Source organism: Drosophila navojoa, chromosome 4, assembly GCF_054131105.1.
Source record: "Drosophila navojoa isolate 15081-1374.11 chromosome 4, UAZ_NAV_1.0, whole genome shotgun sequence".
Taxonomy (NCBI): domain Eukaryota; kingdom Metazoa; phylum Arthropoda; class Insecta; order Diptera; family Drosophilidae; genus Drosophila; species Drosophila navojoa.
This window is the reverse complement of record NC_142892.1, coordinates 8,003,182-8,030,644: the sequence shown is the minus strand read 5'-3', so window position 1 is coordinate 8,030,644 and position 27,463 is coordinate 8,003,182. Positions and strand designations below refer to the sequence as shown.

At 44.0% G+C, this 27,463-nt stretch overlaps 3 protein-coding genes across 7 annotated transcripts; 2 read left to right on the top strand and 1 right to left on the bottom strand.

Annotated features, from left to right (window-relative positions):
* Window positions 1–712: 712 nt before the first annotated feature.
* Window positions 713–22,632, top strand: LOC108652123 (GTP-binding protein Rhes). Of its 5 annotated transcripts, XM_089258910.1 has the most exons (6): window positions 4,921–5,339; window positions 13,744–13,818; window positions 19,065–19,816; window positions 19,893–20,086; window positions 20,460–20,643; window positions 20,713–22,632. In XM_089258910.1, the coding sequence occupies exons 3-6, from the start codon at window positions 19,296–19,298 to the stop codon at window positions 21,125–21,127; spliced, it is 1,314 nt and encodes a 437-aa protein (XP_089115036.1). In that variant the 5' UTR covers window positions 4,921–5,339; window positions 13,744–13,818; window positions 19,065–19,295; the 3' UTR covers window positions 21,128–22,632. The 5 variants fall into 5 exon arrangements, with proteins under 5 accessions (XP_089115037.1, XP_089115036.1, XP_017957705.1 ...); XM_089258911.1 differs by lacking the exons at window positions 4,921–5,339; window positions 13,744–13,818 and adding an exon at window positions 713–734; XM_018102216.2 differs by lacking the exon at window positions 13,744–13,818.
* On the top strand, window positions 14,142–15,232 carry LOC108652126 (uncharacterized). Its single transcript, XM_030383333.2, has 4 exons — window positions 14,142–14,379; window positions 14,445–14,715; window positions 14,783–14,932; window positions 15,053–15,232. The coding sequence occupies exons 1-4, from the start codon at window positions 14,225–14,227 to the stop codon at window positions 15,191–15,193; spliced, it is 717 nt and encodes a 238-aa protein (XP_030239193.1). The 5' UTR covers window positions 14,142–14,224; the 3' UTR covers window positions 15,194–15,232.
* On the bottom strand, window positions 15,227–16,505 carry LOC108652127 (uncharacterized). The gene is made up of 3 exons (XM_018102220.3): window positions 16,066–16,505; window positions 15,565–15,732; window positions 15,227–15,484 (listed from the first exon to the last, which is right to left on the bottom strand). The coding sequence occupies exons 1-3, from the start codon at window positions 16,376–16,378 to the stop codon at window positions 15,267–15,269; spliced, it is 699 nt and encodes a 232-aa protein (XP_017957709.1). The 5' UTR covers window positions 16,379–16,505; the 3' UTR covers window positions 15,227–15,266.
* Window positions 22,633–27,463: the final 4,831 nt, after the last annotated feature.

Sequence of the window (27,463 nt, the reverse complement as noted above, 5' to 3'; positions counted from 1 at the left end):
CGGATGCGAAGTGAAGATGCCGCTTAGTCGACACCTGCCCATGCCAGCGGTGCGATGAAGAGTCATTGCGTTGCTTTGTTGTCCGCAGCCATCGGGCGCGCCATTACATTTAACAACTCAACAATGTAGTAGCTTGATGCTACCAAATGCATTTGACATGCCATGAAATCCAATAACTGACTCTGGCATATACACATAGTGTTTGCTGCTCTGGCAATCGGCTATCCCCTATGTAGTTACTGTTATTTGTTTCATTTAGTCAGCGGCGAGCGCTTACTGAATGGCATCTACTATTTGATTGCTCGCCTTCGCTGATGTTAAATGATATATGAGAGCAAGTGCATTCTGCTGGGGACATGCTATATACCTTTAGGTGAACACAACAGCTGCTATGCTATGCGATGCTGTAATAAAAGTTGCTCCAAAATTGAGCAATATTTTTCTTTGTTGTTACCGGCGCATTTTCATATTTAATGCACAATGGACTACACACACACACGCACATACATACGTACACAGACACACACATACGTATATGATAAAACTTTTTGAGCATATCCATTGACTTCGTAGCTAGCATTTAACAGCCACTTAACAGTCGCTGTTAGGCATAACAGCATGCAGGATACGCGCCTTTTAACGGCGCTCAGTTCGTGTTCGTTGGCTGCTCGTGACAGGCGTTTAGTCGCATCGTCGGCATTTCGTTCGTCCACGTCCGGAGCCACGTCCTTTGTGTACGTAAATATTTATGTTTGATAAGCTCATGTGCGTCCTGTTTGGCTATCTGTATCATTTTGTATATTTTTTGTGCTTTTGCGCGTGTGTGTGTGTGTGTGTGTGTGTGTGTGTATGTCGAAGTGTGAGTGTGTGTGAAACTACATTAAAAAGTTCACACACAAATTGCATTATATCCAAGCTGCGATATATTGGCGCGCTTTGTGTACGTGTTGCTTTTGTTGTTGTTGTTGTTGCTGCTGCTGGTGGCAACTCAAAATGGTTTGGGGCCAGGCCACAGAGAACATAAAGTATGTACATATATGAGCGTTATAGATGCCTGTGGGTGTGCACACATTTTTTACTTACTTTAAATAAGTTGAAGACATTTTTCGCTATTGTACAATTCGCTTGGTGGGCTCAGGGATATGTGTACGTCGATATACATATATGCTATATGACTGGCTGCTTGCATGGGATGTCCAAATATGAGATACCCTAAACCGCTAATAATCTACATCTTTACAATAAATAAAAATAATGGTTTTAATAAACCTTTATACCTTCACTTTCCAATTATTTAATTTCCAATTTACAATAAAACACTTTGATTGGCGTTATTTGTAAACAATTAATATTTAACCTGTAGCACACTTCAGAGTTGGAGGACCTATATGTTTATGTGGGCTTTCTGTGGTGGGTCGGTATGTGGGTGGTTCTGTAGGTAGTGTAGGTGTAGGTTTGATATTGCTGGTAATATTTCCGGTTGCACGGGCTTTATCCAATGGTCTGGCATACGCACAGGCGATCAGAGCCAACACAATAAGCAGCTGATGATTATACATATAATGGTTATGGCAATAGATCCAGGGATTCGTTCTTAGGCACTTACCAATCGAAACATCTGATGTCTGTCTAGGTGGTTTCTGTCTGAAGGTGGTCGACTGAGTGTACCATCCTGGAGTATTGGAAGCTAATTTATACTAAAAATGCGATGCCTGGTTCCATATTCTAATAACCCTGACTGCTTCGGGGCGTGTTGTATGTGAATGTTGTGCAAAACCCATTTCTGCAGCGATAATAGAAAAACCTGCTCTCGAGAAAGACTCTATTGACGTTATAATACAAATTTATATGCACTTTTTTAATTTTAGGCATTCAACAAAACTAGTCGTACGAAATAGAAAATGAACATTGCAAATTTGAGAAAACTATTTCATAACAAGCCAAAGAACTCTATTAGAGCAGAATTTGAATGAAAATTCTTGACAGTTTTGGTTAGCCTTTGTGGGAGCAGCTCAGGTCGATTGGAAGGTCGCCTTTGGGAGCCTTAACACCTGGCTTGGCCCGAGGAGACGGCAAATTAGTTGAAAGCACGGTGATTTACAGCAAGTTTAGACGCATTAAGGCATTATCCCCGGGCCACATCCTGATGCTGATGCTGATGCTGATGCCAATGTTGATGGCAATGCTGAAGCCACAGCCCAAGTTGGGCTGCGATGCCATATTGGTAATGTGATTTTTGGAGCACTTTTGTTCACGCCCGACGACACATGTTGTGGTTCACACACACACACACACACACACTTGAACGCGCACATAAACTTGAGGGTCTACCATGCCCGTGGGCGGTATTTACATGTCCCGACCCCGTTCGGACTGAAACGCTTAGCTTGGCTGCCAAGTTTGTGCTGCAACTTTCCTGTCGAGAAATTTACAGGGTGGGTATGTGTGTGTGTGTCGGTACATGTGACTCTATTTAAATGCCCCCCACTAATAATGTCCTTAAATTATACAGCTGGACACCTAACTTGTGTGGCCCCAAGCCAATTTAATCGATATGTATATGGGGAGACGCCAGCAGTTAGTCGACGCTGGGACAGACGTAGTTATGTGTAAATATTTGATTGGCCCTCGAGCTAGCTAGCCGTGACTTGCCTGCCATTCCCGACACGCTTGATCTGAGGCTCAGTCAGTCACAATCTGGGACTTTGGGCCTTTTCACTGCACTGCCATTACGATGATGGCGGGCGTGCCGGCTCAGTTCCGGCCAGCACGGCTAGCCCCATTAAATCTAAGCGCCTCCAATCCATCTGAATCAGCACCAGCACAAGCGCGGAAATCTGCTGGTCAAGTACCGTTGCGGCGACAATTAATTAAAACTAATTGAGTTTTGGCCCCAGCACTGACCGACCGTACCGCTGTCCAACTCAGCGACTGACTGACTGACTAATTGGCTGCAAGTGGGCAGCTTGAGGTTGAGCTTCGGCTGCTTTTGCAATAAATTGTCATTTCATTAGTTTCCATTACGCGTCGAGCTACCCACGCAGCGGCGGGCGGTGCGTTATTAATGGAATAGGCGCCTGTTTACCTGCTGCCGTGTTGTCTCTTTCTCCTCTTGATAATTTTCACTTTTATTGGCTTTTAATTAATGCGAAATTGTTTCAGATTATGAATACTCATCGGCATCTCTGGCGAGGCAATTAATTCGATTGCAAAACGTTTAACGGGCTCTGCATGCTAATGAGATCTTTGCAGCCAACAGGCAACTTAGCTAGCGTGCTGATGCTGATGCTGCTGCTGCTGAGATATTGCAGTGTCACACGCTCAGCTCCAATAGAACGAACGTCAGTCAGTCAGTCAGTCAGTCATGCCTGGGGGTGGCTGTAGCGCCTGCTGCTTTGTGTTCGGGCTGCTTTCTCATTTCAATTGTCAAGTGATGCTATCAAGTCGAGCTTGTTGCCTGTCTTTTATCCCTGATATTGGCTTGTATGCACGGCAATTGTCTGCTCTACAGGTATTTGCTGCTGCCTGTGTGTGTGTGTGTGTCTCTGTGTGTGTGTGTGTGTGTGTGTATACCATGGCAAAGGCTATTCAACACGCTCTCGCAGCAAACAGTTGCATTCATCAGTTACCGTGTTCAGTTCATTGACTGACTTTGTATCTCAACCACATTTGTGTATCCTCGAACAATGCACATCGTGTTAGTCTCTGTGTGTGTGTGTGTGTGTGTTGTCTAGCGAATTCCACTATATAAATATTGACACTGTTCAAAGACATACACAAACACACACACACGCATACACGCATACACTGTCGCCCCTCATCACTCACTCGCTCACTGGTATGGACGGTTATTGGTTATTGATATGAAATCTGATTATCTTTTGCTTTCTCCGCTTTTATGCAAGTTATTTGCAAGTGCAGCCAACTGTGGCAGCTGAAAGCAGAAACTCCAATATCCTGATCCGCACTTAAACCAACTCACAAATGAAGGGCTTGGCATATGTGCCATATGGATCTCTATCAAAATCAAATCCTTCTAATGCCTATTTGTAATCAAATCGTACCAATGTCTTTTGTTTGATCTCAGAGATTATAGCATCTAAGAGTTGTGCATAATTACTATGAATTAAAAGTCACATAAGGAGTCTCTAATGTCGTATATAATGCTCAATACATCAAGTCCTTCTGTGGGCAAAGCTCATTCTGTTGACACGAGCATCTGCTTATTGGGGTAGCGATTTGAGCTTGGCTTACACACATCCAGCCGTTAGGGCTTGTCAGTTATCTGGCAACCTGCAAGCCATTAATGTCAAGAGCGCAGTCTGGGATTTGCGGCATTTGAGTGAAGCCGCAGCGGCGACCACAGACCGTGGGCGGCAGTCAAAGGCCGCCACGACATTTAAGCCCACCCGAGGAGCCCTATACAGTCATTGGCTTTTGGTTATTATGTAGATGCTTTATTTTCATAATTGTCAACATCTTAGCATTTCGTTAAAGAGCCCTCTCGGGGTCTTAGCCTTGTCAGCGAGCACGTCGCTAGGATGGCATGAGCCCGGGCAGTTGTGGTGGCAGCAAATGATTTGATAATCATACGAAATGATTTTAAAATCGACAGCTTATTTGCCAGAGATGCCAAAGACATGCGAATGCCTGACTTGGTCCCTATCTCGTAGCATTTCCTAATTGTGTGTACATACGGGTCGGTGTGTTGCTGGATATTTTTATGACTGCTAGCTAGAGAGAGAGAGAGATAGAGAGAATACGACTTGACTTTTGTTTTGTTTGCTTAACTTCATGTCAAGTTAAGCACTGAGGACAACAGCTCGAACTCGAACTTGAACTGGAACTCAAACTCAAACTCGCACTGTTAACCCTGCTGTTAGTTAACAGAAGTTAGCAGTCGCTCTCACTGTTGGGCGGTGCGCATGCGCGAAATCTTCGTCAATTGAATTTCATAGCAATTTCCGTGCGATGGCTGCAATACGTTTCAGATAAGGGTTCGTCGGCTTCTGGTTAGGACACTTCATGCCGTTCACGGCAATTTAAATCTGAATTGACGGCGTACTTAAAGCCGTGCTCGGTGCGTATTACGCGAAAGCAAAACAAACTTTGAGCCGGCCAGCAGTACAGTGACTCGGCGTGCGTTTAGCCTAAATGCCGATGACTCCCAAATATGACTTGGCTAGCGTTATGTATTAGTGTGCGTATGTATGTGTAGTGTGCGTGTTGTATTGTGTTTGTGCATTTGTGCGATACGCATAATGTATTAAGTGTCAGCCGTAGAAGAAATACACATTATAATTGCACAGGACAAGCAATTTGGATGATGTCCAGCACAGGTGAGCCGCAATTTGTGCTTCACATAATGGAATACATTGTTATCGACAGATAGGCAGCATTATTCCCATCGCCCTGATGTGACAACGCCTAATGCAATTTGGGACTATTTTATTTTATTTATTATTTGATTTGTTGGCCGCCTTTGGCTGCCGACACTGGTCAGCACCATCAGCACCATCAGCACCATCAGCACCATCAGCTCCCTTGCTACCAGCATTTAGCTTATTTTTATTTTATTTTATACTGTTTTTGTATTTTGTTCTGTTTGTTTTTTTTTTTTATCCTTGTATGTGTCGTGACCAGCCCTCGTCCACTTGGCCTATAAAAACCCCAAGCATTGGGTTACCCACTTAAACACTCAATATTTTATGGCCCAACTCTTGAGTGCAGAACACTGTGGCTTTTGTCTCTTACATTTCGCTCACTTTTATAGTTGAACTTTAATCGAGGCACTTGGACTTCCAGCAGCGACCACTGCGACCCTCCCTCCATTCGTGTAACTTGCCCCCAAGTAAAAACTGAAGTTGGAGCCAAAAAAGCAAGTTTGTCAATGTTAAAAGCCCGTAATATTTAACTGATTAAGTTGCTAAAAAAAGCGAAAAGTAAGAGAAAATAAAGCTTGCTCTGCGAAATCAGTGGAAAAAACAAACACACGACTGCACAGCAGAGCTAAAAGGGAAACTCGTACGCTTTTGAACGAGTATGTAAATATGTGTTCAAGTATTAGACGCGTTCTGTGCCCTGCACACACTCTGCTTATCTAAATTGTTTTATGTCACAGTTCCCCACTTGTTGGGGGCCAGACCATTAAGCAACATCCACTCATACACACTCCACACACACACACATCCACACACATGCATACACATACATATATTATAGATAATTTTTCAATGTCATTTGAAAGCATCAAAAATGTGACATTAGCCATTAATAAATTAGCAAGCATTTTGAGTTTCTGTCTGCTAATTGAATATGAGCGAGGGCAGAGCTTTTGATGTTCCGCCTCTGATATTTCATCACCACAAATCAAATGCCACCCACCCGCGCAAATCCGCATCATAGAGACAGCCAAATATCAACGGTAGCAGCTGTGCCATCGACCGATGTAATTTTATACGTAGCTTAACCTTTAACGCCATCGCAATCCTTTGTTTCCACCTACGGCTCTCCTTTTCGCCGCCTTTTCACCGCCTTTCACACATCTTTTAGCGACTTTGTAGGGACTCTGCTTTCATAGAAATCCGCCTACTGCCAGGGCGTGTGCTGTCTTTAAAAAAAGAAAGATGAAAATAAAATAAATGAAAAAGGAATAAAAATCTTTTTCAGCATTTCACAAAATGTTTGGCTCCATTGTGGAGACTTCTTTGCAGCTGTTGCTGTTTTATGCCCTGTACTGAAAATTTAAATGCGTCGCTCCCGCATTGATATGAGCAATTGCTCATAATAAATCATCTTTTGCCATGAGCTGCTGTTGTGGGAAAGCAAATTGAAAGAATTTTATAAGGGGGGGACTGTAAATATTTTATCATTTGAGATTGATTTTAATTTGAATAGAAGCTCTTCCAACCCAAAAACCATAGCAGCCTTCAGCCCTCCGCTGGTAGAGGGTGGCATCTAGTCGATCATTACGAAAGCGCCGTCCTCTCATTCTGCTCATTGTTTTGCTGCCTGTTGTGATTTGTTGACATGTGTTGCCGCCGTTAACCATTTGATTTTTCGCACACCCACTCAGCGAGCAACAACTGCAAGTTTGTCATGTGCGAAGTGTGTGTGTGTGTGTGAGTGAGTGTCAGTCAATCGGTTTGTGTGTCTGTTTGTACATTGTTATGAATCTTTGCTGTGATTCCAATGATTATTGTATTGTATCGTATTGTGCTCATATTTGTAAGCTAAGCCCAAGGTAAGGCTTTAAAGTGCCAGCCGGCTCAGTGGGACCCCTGTGGTTCGGTGGCTCGGTGGCCGCAAAGTGGCTTTTCTAATACAGGGACAGCATGTCCTGTCGCGCTTTAAGACGCACGCAGGAATGTTTATGTTTCCCCTGGCCTGACCCAAAATAACTGTAAAAAACACGAGCAAGTCAAGAATGAGGGAATAAAGAGCGAAAATACTTGGCAATTCGAAGGGGACTCAGAGAGCCGTTCCTATTTTCGTCTTTGGTTAAAGGAAATCAGCTTAAACTGTTAACTAACTCAATAATTACTGTAGTTTATTCTCAAATTTACAGCTTATACAAAAGGTTTTTGGCTAAAGTAAAAGCCAAGCTTATTAGCCAGAAACGTTAAACTAATAACATAATTCTTAGAAAATAATACGCTGCTCTCCGCGCCGTCTTTCATGAAGGTTAGCAACAGTTGCACAAAATATACCGCGAAGTAAATTATCGCATCATAATATTCACCCTGACTGTGGTGCGGGAGCAATTAGTGTAATTACAAAATAAAACTACTTTTTGCCAAGACAAAAGCCATACAGAGAGCAGAGCTCTGCGGTGCTTGATGCTAGTTTCTTTTATTTTTATACCCTGAACCCATTGAAAATGGGAAATCAGGGTATAATGGTTTTGTTAAAAGTATGTAACAGGCAGAAGGAGGCGTGGCAGACCCCACAAAGTATATATATTCTTGATCAGGGCGACAAGCTGAGTCGATTTGGCCCTGTCCGTCTGTCTGTCCGTCCGTCCGTCCGTCCGTCCGTCCGTCCGTCCGTATGTATGAACGCGTCGATTTCCGAAGATATAAGAGCTAGAGACTTCAACTTTTTTTTAAAATGTCCGTATATATCACGCGGATATCGAGTTTATCACTAAAAAACGATAACTCATTCCGATACTTTTTTATCGATAAAAAACCTTATCGAATATCACTTAAATAATTATATCTCCTACATCTTTCAAGCTACAGTCTCCAAATTTAAAATGTATATTAAGACGCATGTCATACAATTTCGGTTTTTGTTAAAATTTACCCCCACCCCCAAATCCACCCCCTCACCCTAATCTTTGTAAAAGTCGTATATCAAATACTAGAGACTTGTGCTTCGGTATACACATACATTTAAACAATATGAATACGTTCTGAAAATTTAATTACGATCGTACGTCTAGAAATTAAATTATTCAACAAATAAGTTCTCCTAATATTGCCAACACTGCAGCGCAGCCCAAGCGCAATCGCCTGTATATGTGTGTGTGTGTGTGTGTGCGTGTATTTGTTTGCATGAGTGCGTGTGTGGGTGCTAATTATTATTGAAATATCAGTTGCTTGTAGGGTTCAGGGGATCTCGTAGTCGAGCAGTCTCGACTAGAGCTTTCTTACTTGTTTCCTGTATAATTGGTACACATTTTCATTAAATTGTTTTTAATTTTTAAGCAGCTTGTAAACTGACCAACTTTTTTCGGTTGACCGCTGTCTGAATGCAATTGGGCGGCGCTAGCGGCTGCCCTTTCCCTCTCTCTCTCTCTCTCTCTCTTTCTGCACGGTAGTTAGACGAATTCAAGTTAAGCGACTGCTTGGCCAGATAGACATTATAATAACATCCATCATCCGGGGCTCTATAGGGTTGACAGCAACAAATGTTAAGGCTCTTCGCCGTGTAAACAGAGCCTATTTTTGTTTACCAAAAATTTCTCTCCGGGTGTTGACGGTGCGTTTGAGGGCCAGCCGAAAGTGGCCTCTGAGAGCCATTTGGTAGCTGATTTCGCCACGCGCCCCCTGTTGATATGTAAGCATATATATGGACCAATAATAAGCCATTTCGTGCACATAATTGGCGGGGGCCAGTCGCCGAGCAAATAGCCATAATTAATGTATACTCGTGCAATATCAACATAAATGTGACCTGACCGAAATACAAAAAGCGAACAAACAGTGGCTGAAGCTTACAGCGCAACCAAAAAAAACTTAAATAAAAAAATATATCTATATATATATATAAACGGAAGCCACAAGGCGAAAAGCACGGAAATTGTTTGTCATCGCGTTTCGTCTGTGTGTGTGTGTGTGTGTGTGTGTGTGTGCGTGTCTGTTTTTGTGTGTGTGCGTGCGTAATGCTCATGCGGGAAAGTATGCAATAAAGGCTATTTCTTCATTGATACGCAAACAAGCGAGCGATTTGTAACGATATGGCTTTACTTTAATATATACACATATATATGTATATAGATATAGATATTATACACAGTAACAGCATTTCGCAGCGGCGAATGCCAGCAGCAGCTGGAATTGCTAGAAACAACAGGGAAGTGGGCTGGGCAGATGAGAGCATCATTGCCTGATTGCGTTGACATAATCACATTGACAGCCAACGCATCCTGCGGATATTTGCAGCTGCTGCGGACGTTTTATGTTGGTGCGAAAAGCATTTGCGCCCCACTGCAAAGACGCAACATTTTCCGCACATGAGAGTCTGCCATTCGATAATTAAGTTGGAGCTGGAGCAACAACAACACAACACAATTTACGAGCTGCATTATGCTCTTACAGCGCCAACAAATTGGATTAGCACGGAGCCTAAGCCGAAAAGCTCGTGCTCTTAGCCCGAATGGCCACATCAAACTTTAAACGCACATAACTTTCTCGGACTTGGCTTGTCAAGCAGTCGCAGCTTAATCTAATGTTGCTGCTAAGTTTGATTTTTGTTATGGATTAATGCGAAGCACTTCCCACATATACCTAGCCCACTTTCAATTTCTTCTGCTCTGCTGTCGAATTGAATTGAAAAGTTTCCACGAACAAACTTCAATAATAATAATAATAATAATTATACCCTGAACCCATTGAAAATGGGAAATCAGGGTATAATGGTTTTGTTAAAAGTATGTAACAGGCAGAAGGAGGCGTGGCAGACCCCACAAAGTATATATATTCTTGATCAGGACGACAAACTGAGTCGATTTGGCCCTGTCCGTCTGTCTGTCCGTCCGTCCGTCCGTCCGTCCGTCCGTCCGTCCGTCCGTATGTATGAACGCGTCGATTTCCGAAGATATAAGAGCTAGAGACTTCAACTTTTTTTAAAATGTCCGTATATATCACGCGCAGATCGAGTTTATCACTAAAAAGCGATAACTCATTCCGATATTTTTTTATCGATAAAAAACCTTATCGAAGATCACTTAAATAATTATATCTCCTACATCTTTCAAGCTACAGTCTCCAAATTTAAAATGTATATTAAGACGCATGTCATACAATTTCGGTTTTTGTTAAAATTTACCCCCCACCCCCAAATCCACCCCCTCACCCTAATCTTTGTAAAAGTCGTATATCAAATACTAGAGACTTGTGCTTCGGTATACACATACATTTTAACATTATGATTACGTTCTGAAAGTTTCGTTACGATCGTACGTCTAGAAATTAAATTATTCAACAAATAAGTTTTCATTATATTGCCAACACTGCAGCGCAACCCAAGCGCAATCTCCTGTATATGCGAGTGTGTGTATGCGTGTGTTTGTTTGTATGCGTGTGTGTGTGCGTGTATTTGTATGTATGCGTGTGTGTGTGCGTGTGTGTTTCCTAATTATTTTTGAAATATCAGTTGCTTGTAGGGTTCAGGGGATCTCGTAGTCGAGCAGTCTCGACTAGAGCTTTCTTACTTGTTGTGATTCTAGTTTGCTTTGCTTGGATAGAATCGTGTGCAGCTCGTGGTCTTTGGTTAGTTTATGAATTCCACATAGTAAGGTCTAGTATATTATATTATAAGGCTTTTCGTTATTTTGCATAATTTTGTGCCACGGTAAGCCCTGGGCTAAGGCAGCCTTAGAAACTTCAATCAAGCGCAAAGCCTTTTTATTTTTGATAATAGCCAAATTAAATGAATGCAAACTGTTGTGAATTTAGCGCTGCACAAAGGATGCCTCGAATTTATGTGCGCTGCTCTCGAGGGTGCCATTGTCATTGCCAAGTGGTGACAGCTGCTCGGCTCAGCGGCTCATCGGTTGTTCTGCCTGTTGTCCTGGTTGCTGGTGCTGCGTGGCGCTCCTCCTTTGTGGTCCTTTGTAGCGCGCGCCAGCTACGCTGTGGCGTTTTTATTACAAAGACTCGTGAATTTTATTTCGCACGAATATACATAGAAGCTACGGGCGACTGTTGCCAATTTGATGAGCATTTCAGCCTCGATATTTGTATTGGCCTCGGCTGCAGCATGAAGCCAAATGCCGTGTCAGGCAGCCAGGAAGCAATCCAGGACGCGTCCAAACTATGCGCCCAAGATTACGAAAATTGTTTACACAATGCGCCAGCGTGGCATGCGTTGCCCGCCACAACTCTAATTAAAAAAGTTTCACGTTTAACCGCTTGAGTTGGCAGCCCACACACACACACGCACACACGTACCACACATGGCCACTTGCATGTGAATAGCGTGCGAGTGTGTATTAGTGCGTGGCTAGACAATCAAAACTTTTGTTCAAGCAGCCTCACAGGTTCAAAGCTAACCCAGGCGCACAGCGAAAAACCACACAGCCGCCCTCAGACTCCACCACTTGGCTCTTGGCTCCTGGCTCCTGGCGCATCGCGGCCTCCCTGACGACTATAAAATTAATGAAGCGCCTCAGCTTTGAGCATTCAGCTGGCGGCCATTGCCATAACAGAGACATTAAAGTCGTCTTTGTCTTTGCCGTCCGTCGCGCTTGACATTGTTGCTGTAGCCGCTTCGTCGTTCTAGTCTCGTGTCAGCTTCCCATTGCTTGATGCGTATTTAAATATGCGCATAAAAGCAACGGACAGTGCTCCGGATTTATGTCCTGCGGCCGATGGAGCTCCCTTTGCTGGAGCGTTGCGCCCGTTTTGTGGCTAATCTCTGATGTGCACTTAATTATGTGGCACGCCTGCTGATTGCCGGCGATCTATGGCAACCCCTTCTATACCCTGTACCCAGCGGGCGTACACCTCTCGAGTGACACCATGTAATTATTAATAAATGAGTGCTCAGCCTGCCTGGCTGCGTCAATGGTACAGGGTATTAGTAAGCTGTCAGCTTACTAAATATATATATTTTTAATGCCTGCATACCCTTTGACCCTTTGTGCGCGCCAAATGCCATGCGAATTTCATATAGTGAATCCTGTTAGTAAGCCAAGCAAAAGTATGATAAATTTTTCACATTTTCATTGGCCTCTTCGTGCAAACGAAATTGCCAAAAAGAAAAACAAAATGAAAAGAAAACGGTAAAGTAAAGTAGAAAAAATGCATGAGAGGGTAGGCGAGGTGCGTGAGGGGAGGCAACAAGCACTGCATGCACTGCATGCAAAGTTTTCACTGTAAATTCAGTGAAAGTTCGCAGCAGCAGCAGCAGCAGGAGTAGGGGCAGCAGCAGGAGTAGGGGCAGCAGCAGGAGTAGGAGTAGGGTCAGGAGTGGAGGCAGCAAAAAAGTGCGCACGAAATCGAGCAGCTGGCAAAAAGAAACGAGCAAATTCCTTTCACAAGTTGCGCTGCATTCCAGTTATTTTACACTACACTGACTGCCATAAAGCAATCAATTTGAGCGTCGGGCGCGTTTTCTCTGGCGTCAATCTGCGGGATTTGATGCTGGCCAACACCTTCCGACGAGGGCCACTCGAATTGCATACGTGAGAAACCAGGGATGTCCACGCGACATATTTTCCAATTGCTTTCAGTCAGTCAGTCAGTCAGTCAGTCAAATAATCAGGCAACACTTGAATTTGTTTGCAGCACTCGATAGGCATCTGCAATTAGTTAATTTGTTACAATTGCTCCATTGAATTGAATATGCAGCGCGTCGACCCACCCCAAGGGCCAACAACAGTTTAATATAGATTTCTGCTGGCTTTGTGGGCCACTTGGGCACTTGATTGAATGAATGAAGTAATATTCACTTGTCATGCGATGGAATGATTACGTTGACGGCAATCAGAGCGACGGAACGCGAACAGCGCATTTCCTAGTATCAACTGCTCGCTGGCCACAGGCAAAGGACACATGCCAATATTGAATTAAAGCAACGGCCGACTCCTGAACGACTTCTCGAATGCAAAACTCATCTGTGCTCGCATACGCCCGGTGGTAGTATAAATTACACTCTCTCCCAGGAGCACGCAACAGCCAAACAGTCGTTTATCAGAGCAAGAGGCGAACATAATTTACAGTAAAATAATAAATTTCGCTTTAAAGTTTAAACATTAAAGCACTTTCTAGGTTTCTAGATTGGAAATAAATTTGTAGATGAATCAATAAAATTTACTCTGAATTGTGATTTTTATTTTACTTTATTTTTGTACTCTTTAACAGAGTCTTTGGCAGTGAAGAGTGAAAAGTTCTCGTTCGTAAAAAAATCGAAAGTATTTTTCATTATCTCTTGTTTTCTTTTTAGTGAAAACTAAGAGAAGATCTGGGTAGAAGCACCAAAGAAATATATTTTTAATTTATTGTATTTTTTCAGCAAATTCCTTGCTGAGCAAATTGCAGCATTTGCTGTTTACTCAACCGAAGATCTCCATTTAAGGAGTTAAGATTGGTGAGCTGAAATTAAGCTATTGCAAAGCGTTGCAAGTCCAATGATGTCCAAGTTTGGGGTCGTGTGCTGTTTGTTTAAAAAGTTGCCACAAAACTTTGGCAAGGGGTTTGGATGGCCGGGGAGGGGGGCTGGGTGGCGCCCATCTTGCAAGTGCTCCGTAAACTTTTAATTATCACACACTTGCGACGTTCAATTTGTTCGCGATGTAGCTAGATTGAAAAGTTTGCAAAGTTCAATTATGTAGGACTTCTAAATTGTATTGTCCTAATTTGCTGCGTTTGCTTGCTTCTAATTTGTGTTATCGAAGCAGGCTCCGGGTTTATGTATTCTTATCATTTGTGACTGATACTATTTACATTAGTTTTAAAATACTCTCAAAGCAAACAATACAAAATTCTTTGTAATCATGACCGACTTTCGCCCCAAATTCGGGTCCATTCGAAAGGATAGGATCGAGGATCCCGAGGACCGACGATACTTTGTCTATCAGGTTTTTATTCAATTCATCGTCTACACTGTACTGGCCTTTCTCCAATGGCTTTGCATACTTGCAATAACAAGGTAGTATTTCCGCTCTACCCCCCCACAAATGATTACAACTGCAGCAATCTCTATTCCGTCAACAGGCATTTAAACGACGAAGTGATCTTGAGCAACGAGTCGGCCATGATAGTGCTGTTCTTCATGGGCCTGCTCTTCTTCCTGGTCTTCGCAGTCAGCCCACAGCTACGGCACCGGGTCTTCGCAAATTGGCTGGTTACTTTCGTAATAGTCGAGGCGCAGGTCTTGGCTGTCAGTCTGTTGGCTGTACGAAGCGAGTACCTTCTAATGCTGATTGGCTTTGTTGTCGTCCTCGTAGTCATGGCTGTGGTCTTCATAGTGGTAATATTTCTGCCGGTAAGTCGAAGGAGAGCCAACACAGTATGCTGACTGCATTTGACTCTAATGTCGCTCACTCCCGCAGTTTGACCTCACGAATTATGGAACCCTATTGTTTTTGTATAGCCTCTGTGTGTTTGTATTCTGCGTGTATTGCATCATGTTTACCGTTGTCCTCGTCGTCCGCTGGCCGTTTTACTTGTTCATCCTCGGCCAACTTTGCTTGGTGATACCCGTAAGTCATTGTTGCATTTGCCTTGTGATGACCACAACAATCGACCCATTTTTCCACTTGCCCATTTTCCCCAACACACTACCATGCCACACCCACTCACCATGCACTTGCCACTTGCAGATTATCGCATATCATGAGCAAGCAATACTGGGCAAGGGCGAGGTGAGGTCCAGCCTCCATGATGACAAGTTCTGTGCGCTGCTATTGTTCCACGATTTTCTAGCTCTGTTTTTGCCAACCTTTTACTGGTACTACTGGTAACCCGCCCGCTGCTACAATCAATAAAAGCCATGATTTACATATGCTCGCGCTCTGAGCAAACAATGAGGCGTCTCTATTCAAGCTCTTTCACTCTCAGACATTCAGTCATGCGGTTGTGGGACAATGGCGGCAGCGTGCCCATCATACAGCCAGTGGGTCCCAGTTGGTGCAGCATTATGTGATCTCGACACCGGATCACGACATCGCCGTCGCAATCCCTGGCATAAGAACCAATGAAGCTTAGCACAGTTTCCGTGGCACAGTCTGGATTTGATACACAAATCTCATAATCTGGAATGGTGTTCAGTTGGGTTAGTCGAAAGTCAAGCAAAGCAAGCATTGCAGCTGTTCCTTCAATGAGTTCGCTTTACCCTCTGGACCACTGTACGTCGCCTCCCGCGTCGCATCCTGCCAATACGGCCTGGAGATCCGGTAGATACTGCATGGAGTTGAGTGGCACATCGCCGGCCTCTTTGCTGTGGCCGTCATCGCGATGCACTCCAGACAGTCGGCGCTAAGCAGCGTCGTGCCCAACGCAGCTGAAATCCGTGAGCAAATAAAGACGAATGAGATGCTATACAATTAATTATCCATAGTGGTTCAATCTTTCGGCCTCAAATTTTAGTGAACTAGCTTCCGGGGCACCGCCATAGTTTTCTATGCCCAGTGCCGACGAAGTCAAGAATTTTCATGTGTTTTTACCATTCGATTCAATTAATATACGATGTCCTATACTGCTTGGTTAACATCAATTAGTTTCACTCGTGATTGTTAGATGTGGCTGGAGCCAAGGGAGCCTTGAACCTTGACATATTGTAGCGATTGCAGCTATTTCGCCAATGATTCCCAATTAGCAGTGCGGCTCAACTTACCCGCGGCTGGCACAGTGACCACTTCAAAGGGCAGCTCCACCTCGCCGTCGCCGTCGCCGTCGTCGTTCCCAGCTGCCGCCAGCTGAATATTTAGGCGACCAAGGCGATGTTTTTGCATTACATGCATATAGATGGCTCCCACGACCAGCAGCAGAGCTACGACAATGCCAGCTGTGCTCACCAGCTTTCCAATACGGCATTTGCCGTGCTTTTCTCGAATGACTCGTTGTTGTTGCTGCTGCTGCTGCTGCTGCTGTTGTTGTTGGCCTCTGTCGCCATGGGTAGCGGCGACATTCGCTCGAGTCGTTGACATTGTATACTTTGCCAGGGAACTTAATAAATTGGCGTTCTAATTCTCGGCTTGTCAATGCGCAACTGAGGCCCTTTCGGTGCTGCAGGTACTCGCCTGATACTGCTCATTGATAACCCCAGCAAATATACTCGAATAGTCGCTCTCATCGATTATCTCGCTCACTGTTTGGCCTGTAATTGATGCTAGCTGTTTGTTTGCGGTTTCAGAGCTAGTGAGCAAGCGAGCGAGCATTCGCTCTTTCCCGTGGCTTATCTGTGTAGCTTAAAACCGCACAACATGCTCATATTCATTTTGACTAGCATTGGGATGCTCACGAGCTAGCCGGCCCGCCTCCTCTCCCAGGCAGCCGCTCAATTGGCGTTGCTATTCGCCACGCTCCGCACATAAAACGCAGATGTACGCGCCAGATTAGGTGTCGATTGCATTTGCTAGTTCGACTTGGCACATGACAACTTGCTCTGGCTCTGGCTCTAGCTCTGGCTCTGGATCTGGATCACAGTTTCGGTTCTGGTTGGGCGTGACACCTTGCGCATTTATATGCACGTATTGTAAGCATACATATATGAAAAATTGCTGAGCACATTGCAAGCTGGCAGCCATGTGGCACAACCAGAGGCGTCGCCAGCAATGTTTGACTGGGACACAAACACACACACACACACACACACACACACACACACACACACACACACACTCACTCACACACATACACAGTTTAAGTGCTAGTGGGAACTTTGAATAATTTGTGTGCACTCGGAACACATCAATCGTTATTTGGAGACCTAACTTGTCTAATGCCGGCTAAGTAATTGTCCGCATTTGGCTCTGGTCTCATGCATTATTTGAAACTCATCAGGGATAAAGCGCAAAAGCTGTTGAGCTCGTAGCGCTCTGTTAATTTATAAACTGTAAACTACAGCTAAAAGTATGCAACAATACAGTTAGTTAGTGACTTGTCTGTAAAACAAATACTCATAGTAGAGGCAAATCCAAGCCATATTTAGCCCAGCTGAACTTGAATTCCAAATCGTTTCAGTAGCATTGGAGCTGAACTAAAGATAGTTAGGCTACAGTTTTATGTAAAGCCAGTCTTTATATATGGAGCTCGGCTCTAATTTACGCTGTCAATGCCTTGAAATGAATTACAGCATAGTGTGCCCTGCTCTTAGCAGCTTTTAGCCAGGTGCAAAGCTTGAAGTGCGCCGTCATTTACTTGATTGTTTTTTTTTTTTTTTTCATACCCTGCAGGTAGAGCTGATGGATTTGATGTTTCATGGTGCACGTAAAGAGGAAACTAATTAGATTGCATGTAAGCGTAAATCAGCAGTATGTGGATTGACAGTAAGGGAATAGCAAATGTGATTGTAGAGCAACAGTTGAGCAGAACTAATTAATTATTCAATACACTAGCCGACTCGCAAAGGTTGAGATGTGAAATGAAATGAAATATAAATAATTCAGTTGTTTTTGTAGACAAAAATCTCGTGCCACATTAAATTATATTAATTTCAATGGCCTGCGAGCGTTTCTTTTGAATTCATCTTCCCGAGTCAGCCACCCATTCCGAGTGCGTGGTATTTGACAGTTGTAAAAATGTTTAAGTTGTTTGTCTTTTCTCGCACATTGCTGAATTCGTTGGCTTTGTGTGTGTGTATGTGTGTGTGTGTGCGTTGCTTTCAAATGTCTCCATTGTCTTCAGGCGTTTACTTGTGCTCCTCTCGGCCCTTAGTAATTTGCGTATTTTCTTACCAAATTCACATGAGAATGGCTGCGAGCAGGGGCCGTGGCAAGCCGAATTCAATTATGATATCGTTTCAAGTAGTTCTTTAAATGGCATTTTCTGCACCCAAGAGCCACAGCGAAATGCCAGCTTCATGGAAGCAGGCAACAATAGAGTGGGTTCGGGCAAGGTCGTTGGGCGTTGCTGTATGAACGAGTTACTGAGCGCACGCCCACTCGCACCCACACACACACACACACACACATACACATACTTATGTACTCATTATGTGGCGAGTTCTTGTTCTTGCATATTTTCCAACCGAATTCCTTTGAAAAGTGGCGCTGGTATTAAAAAAAGAAAACAGAAACAGAGAGGAGGAGCAAAAAAAAATGTGAACAGAAGCTGGGCACTCGCTCTAATGGGCGAAATTTGAGCCAAGGCACTTGCTGCACTCGATTACGGTCGGTACTTTCCGGTTTGATACCGTCCATTGCCTTGTTGTTCCGCCTGCATTCGAATCAACGCCAGCGTCGCTGCTGCTGTGGCTGCTGCTGCTGCTGCTGGAGTATCCTGAACACGTAGCGAGCCAAAACAAAGTTAATTAGATTTGTTGCAAGATGGTCATTATTGAAGCCAAATGGTGCTTGGCTGAGGGCCACGCCAAGCCCTTTTAATGGCCAGAGCCAGTGCAGTCAATTTGAAATTTGTATGCGCCATTTTTATGTGGTTTACTCGAGTGGAATAGCCCGCCGTGTCTATGCAATTACCCAATTGGGTGGCAGCTTTGGCCAGTGCTACCCGTAGGGCAGCTCAAATGGAGGGCATCCATCCTCTGTCATTCTTTATGCAATTCGCGTAGCGCATTTCATTTTTAAGTGTTTGCGTGTTAAATGTATGCATTACTCTTTGCAGCTAAACAAGGATAAACCAAGCGCTGTTCTGTTACCTTTTTTTTGCTAGCAGATTGAGCAATCGGAAGCACAGCTTTATATGTAAATGTGCATCACGACAAAGTTGGCTGATTGAAAATGCAAATCGCATACAGCGAGTGATTGCAGGCAACAAAACGTTAATAAAGTGAGCGCAGGTAGCCCTTTGCCCGTTGCACGCGGCGTATGCGTAATAAGCGAACGGCGTATGCAGCAGCGAGGCCACGCCGTTGTCCATTAAAGCGGCGGAAATGACACAGACGAAATGTATCGCTGCAAAAATTGGTTCTGTGCGCGCAGCAACAACAACAACTACGTCGACGTCGCACTAAACGAGCCGGGACAGAGCTCAACGCCAACGACACTACCACCACAGCCACAGGCACAGGCCCAGGCACAGGCACAGCCAGCCAAAAGCTGCAGCAACAGTAATAGCATCAATAGGGCACGCAATAAATCCAATAGCAATCAACAGCCAAACGCAGCCGGTGCGAACCACAGATCCACGCCCACCGATGATCCACCGCAGTCTGCCGGAGCAGCCGGAGCAGCCCATGTGGTCACGTTCCTGGAGGATGCACCGGGCAGCAGCAGCAACGGCGGCGTAACCAGCAGCCGCATTGTGACCACCGCTGAGCTCCATCAGGCACACATGCTGGAGCACCACTCCAATCTGGATGCCATTGAGCAGGCCGACGACTTCATCTACGGCCCGGGCGCTGGACTCTCGCTGTGCGACGACAGCCTGCCCTCTGCCAAGAACTGCTATAGACTTGTCATGCTTGGGTGGGTATTCGGACAATCAAAGCCGGCCGACTCGGCCGAATCGGTGTCTGTACTGAAAGGGCTGTCCACTTTGCAGGTCGTCACGCGCTGGCAAGTCCTCGATTGTGGCACGTTTTCTGGGCAATCGCTTTGAGGAGGCCTATACGCCGACTATTGAGGAGTTTCATCGTAAATTGTATCGCATACGAAATGAGGTCTTTCAGTTGGATATTTTGGATACTTCAGGCCATCATCCGTTTCCCGCAATGCGTCGTTTGTCATTTCTAACGGGTGAGTCAAATGTCTGTTCTTAATGTATGAGTCTCTCAATAAACGAGAGTGTGTATATCACTATCTCAGTATATGTGAATGCGTGTGTGTGTGTGTGAGTGTGAGAGTGTTAGCCGCAATCATATCAAACGCACGTTTCATCACTTAAGCTGCCGAGTTCCCGGCGCTATTTAATGTGCTATAAATTATCATAAGAATCAGGCACAGCTGGAGCTCAGCTGCCGAAGTCAGTTATTTGTTCCTTCCCATGCACACACAGATTACTATACTCCCCATGTGTGTGTGTTTGCGCGCACGATATGGGATCCAATATAAAAGCAATAAATTTGCATCAACTAAATCAAATACTGTTAAATATTTCATTCGATTGCAGGCGATCTATTTATATTGGTATTTAGCATGGATTCGCGCGAGTCCTTTGAGGAGGTGGTGCGCCTGCGAGAGAACATACTCGAGACCAAGTGGGCGGCTCTGAATCCAGGCTCGGGCTTCAAGAAGAAGAGCCTCCCCAAAATACCCATGATACTGGCTGGCAACAAATGCGATCGTGAATTCAAGTAGGTTGATAATCAATTATTCAATATTTCATTTGAACAATTCATCATTCGATTTCATTATTTATCTAGAACCGTGCAGCTGGACGAGGTAATGGGCTATATAGCTGGCCAGGACAACTGCTGCACTTTCGTGGAGTGCTCGGCACGGCAGAACTATCGCATCGATGATCTGTTCCATGCCCTATTTACGGTTTCCAATCTGCCCCTGGAGATGACGCCCAACCAGCACAGACGCCTCGTGTCCGTGTTTGGCGCGCCCTCGCCACTGCCTCCGCATGGCTCGGCCGTGGGCGGCACAAAGAAGAATGCTCTATCCATCAAGCGGCGTTTCAGTGATGCCTGCGGCGTAGTCACGCCCAATGCACGGAGGCCCAGCATACGCACCGACCTCAATCTGATGCGCTCCAAGACGATGGCTCTCAACGAGGGCGGCGAGGGTGGCGTGCGCAACACATCCCGCTGGAACCGCTGCGCCCTCATGTGACTCCTGACGTCCATGTGATAGTAGTGAGAAAAGGGTCAGCCTGTGGTGGTCAGGGGAGGCCCCAGACAGTGAGCCTAACTGACAGATAGATAGAGAGATCTTAATTTTAAACGCAGCGTTTGGGTGATTTCGTTATGTAATGTAAATACTTGAGCACACACACATACACACGAGCTGGGAGCACACTCGCATGTGGGTGTGTGGCCGAGGCAAGCAAATGATATATAAATGAATTATATATACGAGCTTTGCATTTTTCGCATTGTTATTATAATATTAGCAAGCCAAACAAGTCAAATATAGAGTATATATAGATATATATATATTACGCATATTTAAACACGATTTCCAACCCTTCCTCCGCACCTCGCATTTCAACAAAGCAAACAGACCAAATACTCTATTTCTATTGCAACAAATATTTACATTTTTGTATTTCTTTGTATTCGTATCAGCACATATTTTGAATTGATGCACTCACACACACACACACACACACACACACACAAATGCAGGCGACAATAATGATAGGACATACATGGAATTGGTAATTGTTATGCGATTCGGTTTAAGATTTAATAACCAAAGTTGAATTTGAATGAATTGGGATGAGCTGAGAGTTAGCTTATTTAATTGTTATTGTTGATTGTTGTTGATATTAAGCCAAAGGTTTTTTTTCCCTCACTTTACGGAACTCCCATGCACCAATGCCACACATCTATGCCCAATACAAGACCTAAAGGGTCCAATTAAACACTATTGTAAAACGTGTACACCGAGCAACCAGACCAGACTAGACCAGACCTAAAACAAGAGAATACTACTTAAAGCTACTATGCTCTATGCCAATACATAATCATATACAATGACTACATATGAGTATATATTATACTAAGCCACATACATACATATACATATACAAATACATATACATATACATATACATATACACGTATAGCGTTAAACCGAATTTATGCGTATTAAATTCGAGTTTCAATCTAACCTAAGCAACAGCAACAATTTAAAATTTAACTAAAAAGTATTATGAGTAAAGGAATTAACAATTTCCATATATGAAACAATGACCAAATTAATTAACATTATATTATATACACAAGAATACTTATATACTAATACTTATATACATACAAATATACCTAATAACTAACTATATACCAATTGATATCTAAACTGATCAAAACGCGTTAACTCGTACACCCATAAAATTTATTTAAAGTTTGGAAGCGAATATTGCATTATTCTATGAAGTGCATATATTTACAATTCTCATGGAATGCAGCATTAGATATGATTGAGGGTTTTTGCATACGTATACATACATATATATACATACACATACACATATGTATGTGCCAATGGCAAAAATAGCAATTATGGTCAATAGCTCGTTATTTGAAGCGTATGTTAAGTATAAAGTTTACATTTTAATGCTTTGGATTTGCATTGTTTATTACGATTAAATAAAATTCATAAAATTACAAAAAGCTGAAGTTTTATTGACTCCCGTTTTAGTTAACAAATGCATAAAGTAAACTTTGAAGTGCAAAACGGAGACAGAGCTTTAAAGCTTCGCAGGAAAAGGGAATGCACAGCTTTATGCTCGTCAAGTATAACAGCTTTGCTAAAGCTTTGCTGGGATGTTGTTTCGGCTAAAGAGAACAAGCTTGCCTGAAAGCTTTGTCAAGCTTCACAACGTTGTAAGCCAAGTGCAAAGCTGCATAAAGGCTTTAAAGCTTAAGGAACGAGTCGGAAGTCCTCTGGAGTAACTTGCTATTAAGTGTCGAGGAGCAACTGTTGTTTAGAGCTAATTTATTTGATCGGCTTACATATAAATTGATTGGATATACCATGCACACATTTTAATCGCTGCCTAAGCTGTAATAATCCGCCGCAAATAACAAAGCACTTTGTGTGTTGGCCAGCAGCGACAAACTGGCCGGCAACTAATTGACGTGTCCAGGCAGCTGGCAAATCGTCGACTTGTTTGAGCCATAGGCAACAGTAGCAGCAGGAGCAGCAGCGGCAATAGCCAAAGGGTTAGCACGTGCTGTGCGAGAACAACAACAACAACAACACATTTACGCCCAATTGAACAATGGCTGCCATTGTTGGGGCAGCCCTGCAGACCCCTCTGGGCGGAAGGGGGCCGAGCGCTGGGCGAACGCTTAAAAGTGCCGTCAATTTTAATTGTTTGTCTGATCGCAGACGGGGGGCTATTAATAGGCTTACGGTTTATATGAAATACTAAGCTGAGGCCGCGTGGCTTTGGGCATTGGCGGTGATGGTGGTGATGGTGGTGGTGCTGCTGTTGGCTTTCAATCGGTGTTGACCCCCTTCTGCTATTGTCGACACTCGATAATCAATGCGGTTGACGCTGCGCGAGCTGCAATTTGCATGTGCAACGTTATCGCTGCGGCAGGTTGCTCCGTCGCAGCTGCAACAGTTGCTGCCGTATGGAGAGCATATGGACAGTATATAGTTGTACATTAGGCATAAACCAATTAGGGCTGCCTCAAAATGGATTTGATAGCAAAAGCCAAATCATAATTTAAATTATGCAGCTGTTGCTGAATATTCGGTGGCTCGGCTTCAACCAATTTCAGTTAATGACTGACAGTTAAAAGCTTTTCACTTTGACGCGATACACGTGTGCCTGTGTGTATGTGTGTGTGTGCACAGTGGTTAAAAGGCATTATTATTAATTGAAAATTGATTTTTATACGAGAATTCTCTAATGGGACTTTGCATCTTCATCTTAATCCTCGCAGCTTTATCGATTTCCTCAGTCCGTTTTAAAAATCGCATTGCTGCTTAGTTAACCGGCGGGTAAATATTTGTGTTAGTATGTAGCTACCAAATGCTGAAACTTATTCGCACGTTTCTGCTGGCAGACTTTACTTAGCCAGCTAGCTGCATGCTCCAGCTAACAGTGGCAACTATAACTATTCGCCTGCTCGGCTAAGTCAACGCCGGCCCACACAGAAAAACTTTCTGTGTAAACAGAAACAGAAACTGCGATGGCAGGCAACGGCAGCGGCGGCGGCGTCTTTAAGTCTGCAACACCTGTGCAGGTGACTCGCTTACAGTTGTCGCTGCTGTTTCTGATACTCCACTTCGAGTTGTTGCTGTTGTTGTTGTTGTTGTTGTTGTTGTCGCTATCGTCAGTGTATTTGCTTATTGTGTTTGTAAACATTGCTAACAACTTGAGTAATGCCGGCGACAACGCGCCTTCATCGTTGCACAGAGGCCCCCGCGCATTGCCGCAGCTGCTCTATTACTGCGACTCTTCTACAATTGCTAATAGAAGGCGAGCGAGAGAGTAAGCGAGAGGGAAAGAGTGGGCGAGTGAGAGTGTGTGCGCGTAGGTGTGTAGTGAGTGGCGCGGAAATACAATATATTTCGCTGAATGTGAACCTTCACTGCATTCCCCTTGACTTTTCCCCATTGCTGTTGGCAACTTGTAAGTGCTCAAGTTTTTCAATTAAAAGTTGCTACCTTTTTGTATTACTGCGGCAGCATAACATAAATACGCATGTGAGTCGCTGTTTATATGTGTTTCCGCACGTATGTGTGCGTGTGTGTGTGTGTGTGTGTGTGTGTGTGTGCGTAAAAGCCTGCAGCATTGGCTTTTCCGTTTAAATACCAATAAACTGAATGGCAAATAGTAGCTCAGCCCAGCCCGATGCCTACTCGATTGGATCAGCGGGTATCACATCGAAATGGACACGGCCCTTCAACAGGCAGAGCGACGACAAGAACATAAAAACGCGACCAACAAACAAACAATATTGTAATGCCGTTGGCAGGTGTTGAAGTCCAGGGCATTACAAATTCATACAGAAATACCAAAACGTCAAACAAATTGCAAGTTTTCAGTTGCATTTCCGCAAAACGTAGCTGAAATAATACGTTGCTGCTGTTGCTCTTGTTGTTGTTGCTGTTGTTGCAGTCACAAAAGTATGCAACAAAAGCCATGATATCGAATGCCCGCTGAAGCCCGACAAATTGGAGGTAGGCCAGCGTCTTCGCCTTTGCAAACGAACTATGCGCTCACTTTCTCTATGTGTGCGAGTGTGTGTGTGTGTGTGTGTGTGTGTGCGAGTGTGTGTCTGCTCGCATGACAAGTTGAAATGCTGACGGCTCACTGACACCGGGTAAAGGCGTATGTGTGTGTGTGTGAGTGCAAGAGGATAGCTACGTTTTTACCCTTTAAAATCAACTTCAAACAGGTTATTTGATAAACGACCGCAGCATTTGCCAAGAACTCGAGCTATGTGCGGAAATTCAATATGCATATTGCATATTCAGAATTGAAATTTCAACAAGAGACTTTTTAAGGCTTTTCAACTAGTAAATCCTATTAACTCTTCTAGGTACTCCCTACACTGAAATTACAATCTGTATGTTCTATGTGACTAGAAACAAAACCAAAATACCAACTGGGAAACAGATTAAACTTATCTGTGTATTTAAATAACAGCTCACACATCCAGATATATATTCTATAGCACTGCTGGGTATACGATAGTCAATATTTATGCTAAACTTTTTGCTCGGTTCGCCAGTGCCTGTTTGAATGATTTTGTGGCGCTGGCTGTTGAAAAATCATACAAAGTTATGCAAATTCTGATGTGGCTGTCGCCGTCGACTGTACCGCTCCCGCTGCAGTTGGCGTTGTTGCGGCCGCTTCTGTAGCCGCCGGTGCATCGGTTTCTGCGGTCTGGCATGCATAATTGTTGGTTTTCAGTTACACATCGGGCCGGGCCCGACCAGGCCGTGCCGGCACAAGTCGGTTATTAGAGCAGCACAGACGGTGCCGCAGAGGCATTTCAATATTCGACTGTGAGTGCATGCAGTTGCCGGCACTTGCAGACATTCCACACACACACATACATACACACATGTATCTCTCTATATATAATACCTGAGAATATGCAATGCATTTTAATCAAAACCAGAGTCTGTTGTTTACTCCAGTCACAATAGTCATTTCTCGGGCATTTGTTTAACTATTTACATTGGCTGTGCCTTGCTCGTCCTGCTAGCTGGGGGGCTATGGCTATCATCAAAAAACAATTCTGCGCATAGCGTCCGCAAAATAATGGACGTTAGGCCTCGCTTGATAAGCTAAATGATAAATTGTTTTTATTCGTGACATATGTATGCATGTGTGTGTGCATGTGTCTGCCTACACATACGAAACGTGCCCTGTTCAACCACACACACCCACACACCCACACACACATTCACACTGACAAGGAGCAACTTCTTTAGGATGCCAAATGCGTAAGTTCTGTGGTTTGCCGAGCACAGCAAGTCGTGTGCCTTGGCTTCGACTAATAAAAGGAAAACAAAAATGAAAACAACAAAGCTGAATAAAACGGGAAACAAGCAGAGAAACTTGTAAACGCGCTTGGGTACAAAAGTGGAATCTAATAAGCTCACGGCTAAACGTGTTATGATGAATGACATTGTCAGGCGCAGTCGGAATTTAAAACTTTCCGGCAGCCAGCAGCCAGCAGGCGGCAAGTTTTATAATTGAAAATTGAAAATGCAATCGACTACAAAAGATACAAAATGTTATTACAAGTTGCTGCTCGTTCGTGGCCTGGCACGGTTACTTACCTTGGCAGCGATTCCATTTAATCAGCACTCACCTCAGCAGCGGCTTTGTTTGGCTTAACAGTTCGGTTTGGCTTCTCTCTTGCTCAGGGCGCGCACATGACCTTTCGACTTCACAGCTAATCAACTAACCAAAAATTTTCGTATTCATTCATTAAATTAAAATTTCATTCAGCTCATCTGATTTGATTGCTCTGCGCCTAAGTGGCTGGCGCTCGCAGGCGCAACCACAATTTGAATCCCAATTCCAGTCCCAGCCCCAATTCCGGCCCCAATCGCAATCGTAATCGCAATTGTTGGCTTTTCTCTGGCCTGTCTGTCGGCTTGTTTATTTGTTTGTCGGCTCTGTCCTCGGTCGATTGTCAGCCCGCTCTGCTTACCTTACAAACGTTTTGTATCTCTATCCATTGCTGCGTGCGTGTATCTCTATCTGAATCTGTATCGGAATCTGTATCTATATCTGTATCTGTATCTGTATCTATGTCCGTGGCAACCGCATCAGCGCTGAAACTATGTTGCCTGCCATTGAAATTCATAAAGCATCAATGCTCCCCGAATGGCTGCTAAGGGGAGCAGCTATCGAGTGGGGGCTCTGCTATTTTATGGCGCACACTGTTTGAAATCATTTGCTTTAATTCAAGTGAAAAATTATTTAAATTGCTAATCAAACGTGCGATGAACATTTACAGATGG

Bases quoted from the DNA above. Each gene is read 5' to 3' on its own strand.
- LOC108652123 (XM_089258911.1), top strand. From the start codon at position 19,296: ATGTATCGCTGCAAAAATTGGTTCTGTGCGCGCAGCAACAACAACAAC. The intron at 19,817-19,892 runs GTGGGTATTCGG...TCCACTTTGCAG, and splicing joins TATAGACTTGTCATGCTTGG to GTCGTCACGCGCTGGCAAGT. The intron at 20,087-20,459 runs GTGAGTCAAATG...ATTCGATTGCAG, and splicing joins TCGTTTGTCATTTCTAACGG to GCGATCTATTTATATTGGTA.
- LOC108652127 (XM_018102220.3), bottom strand. From the start codon at position 16,378: ATGTCAACGACTCGAGCGAATGTCGCCGCTACCCATGGCGACAGAGGC. The intron at 15,733-16,065 runs GTAAGTTGAGCC...CACGGATTTCAG, and splicing joins GGTCACTGTGCCAGCCGCGG to CTGCGTTGGGCACGACGCTG. The intron at 15,485-15,564 runs GTAAAGCGAACT...ACACCATTCCAG, and splicing joins GACGTACAGTGGTCCAGAGG to ATTATGAGATTTGTGTATCA.
- LOC108652126 (XM_030383333.2), top strand. From the start codon at position 14,225: ATGACCGACTTTCGCCCCAAATTCGGGTCCATTCGAAAGGATAGGATC. The intron at 14,716-14,782 runs GTAAGTCGAAGG...TCACTCCCGCAG, and splicing joins TAGTGGTAATATTTCTGCCG to TTTGACCTCACGAATTATGG. The intron at 14,933-15,052 runs GTAAGTCATTGT...TGCCACTTGCAG, and splicing joins AACTTTGCTTGGTGATACCC to ATTATCGCATATCATGAGCA.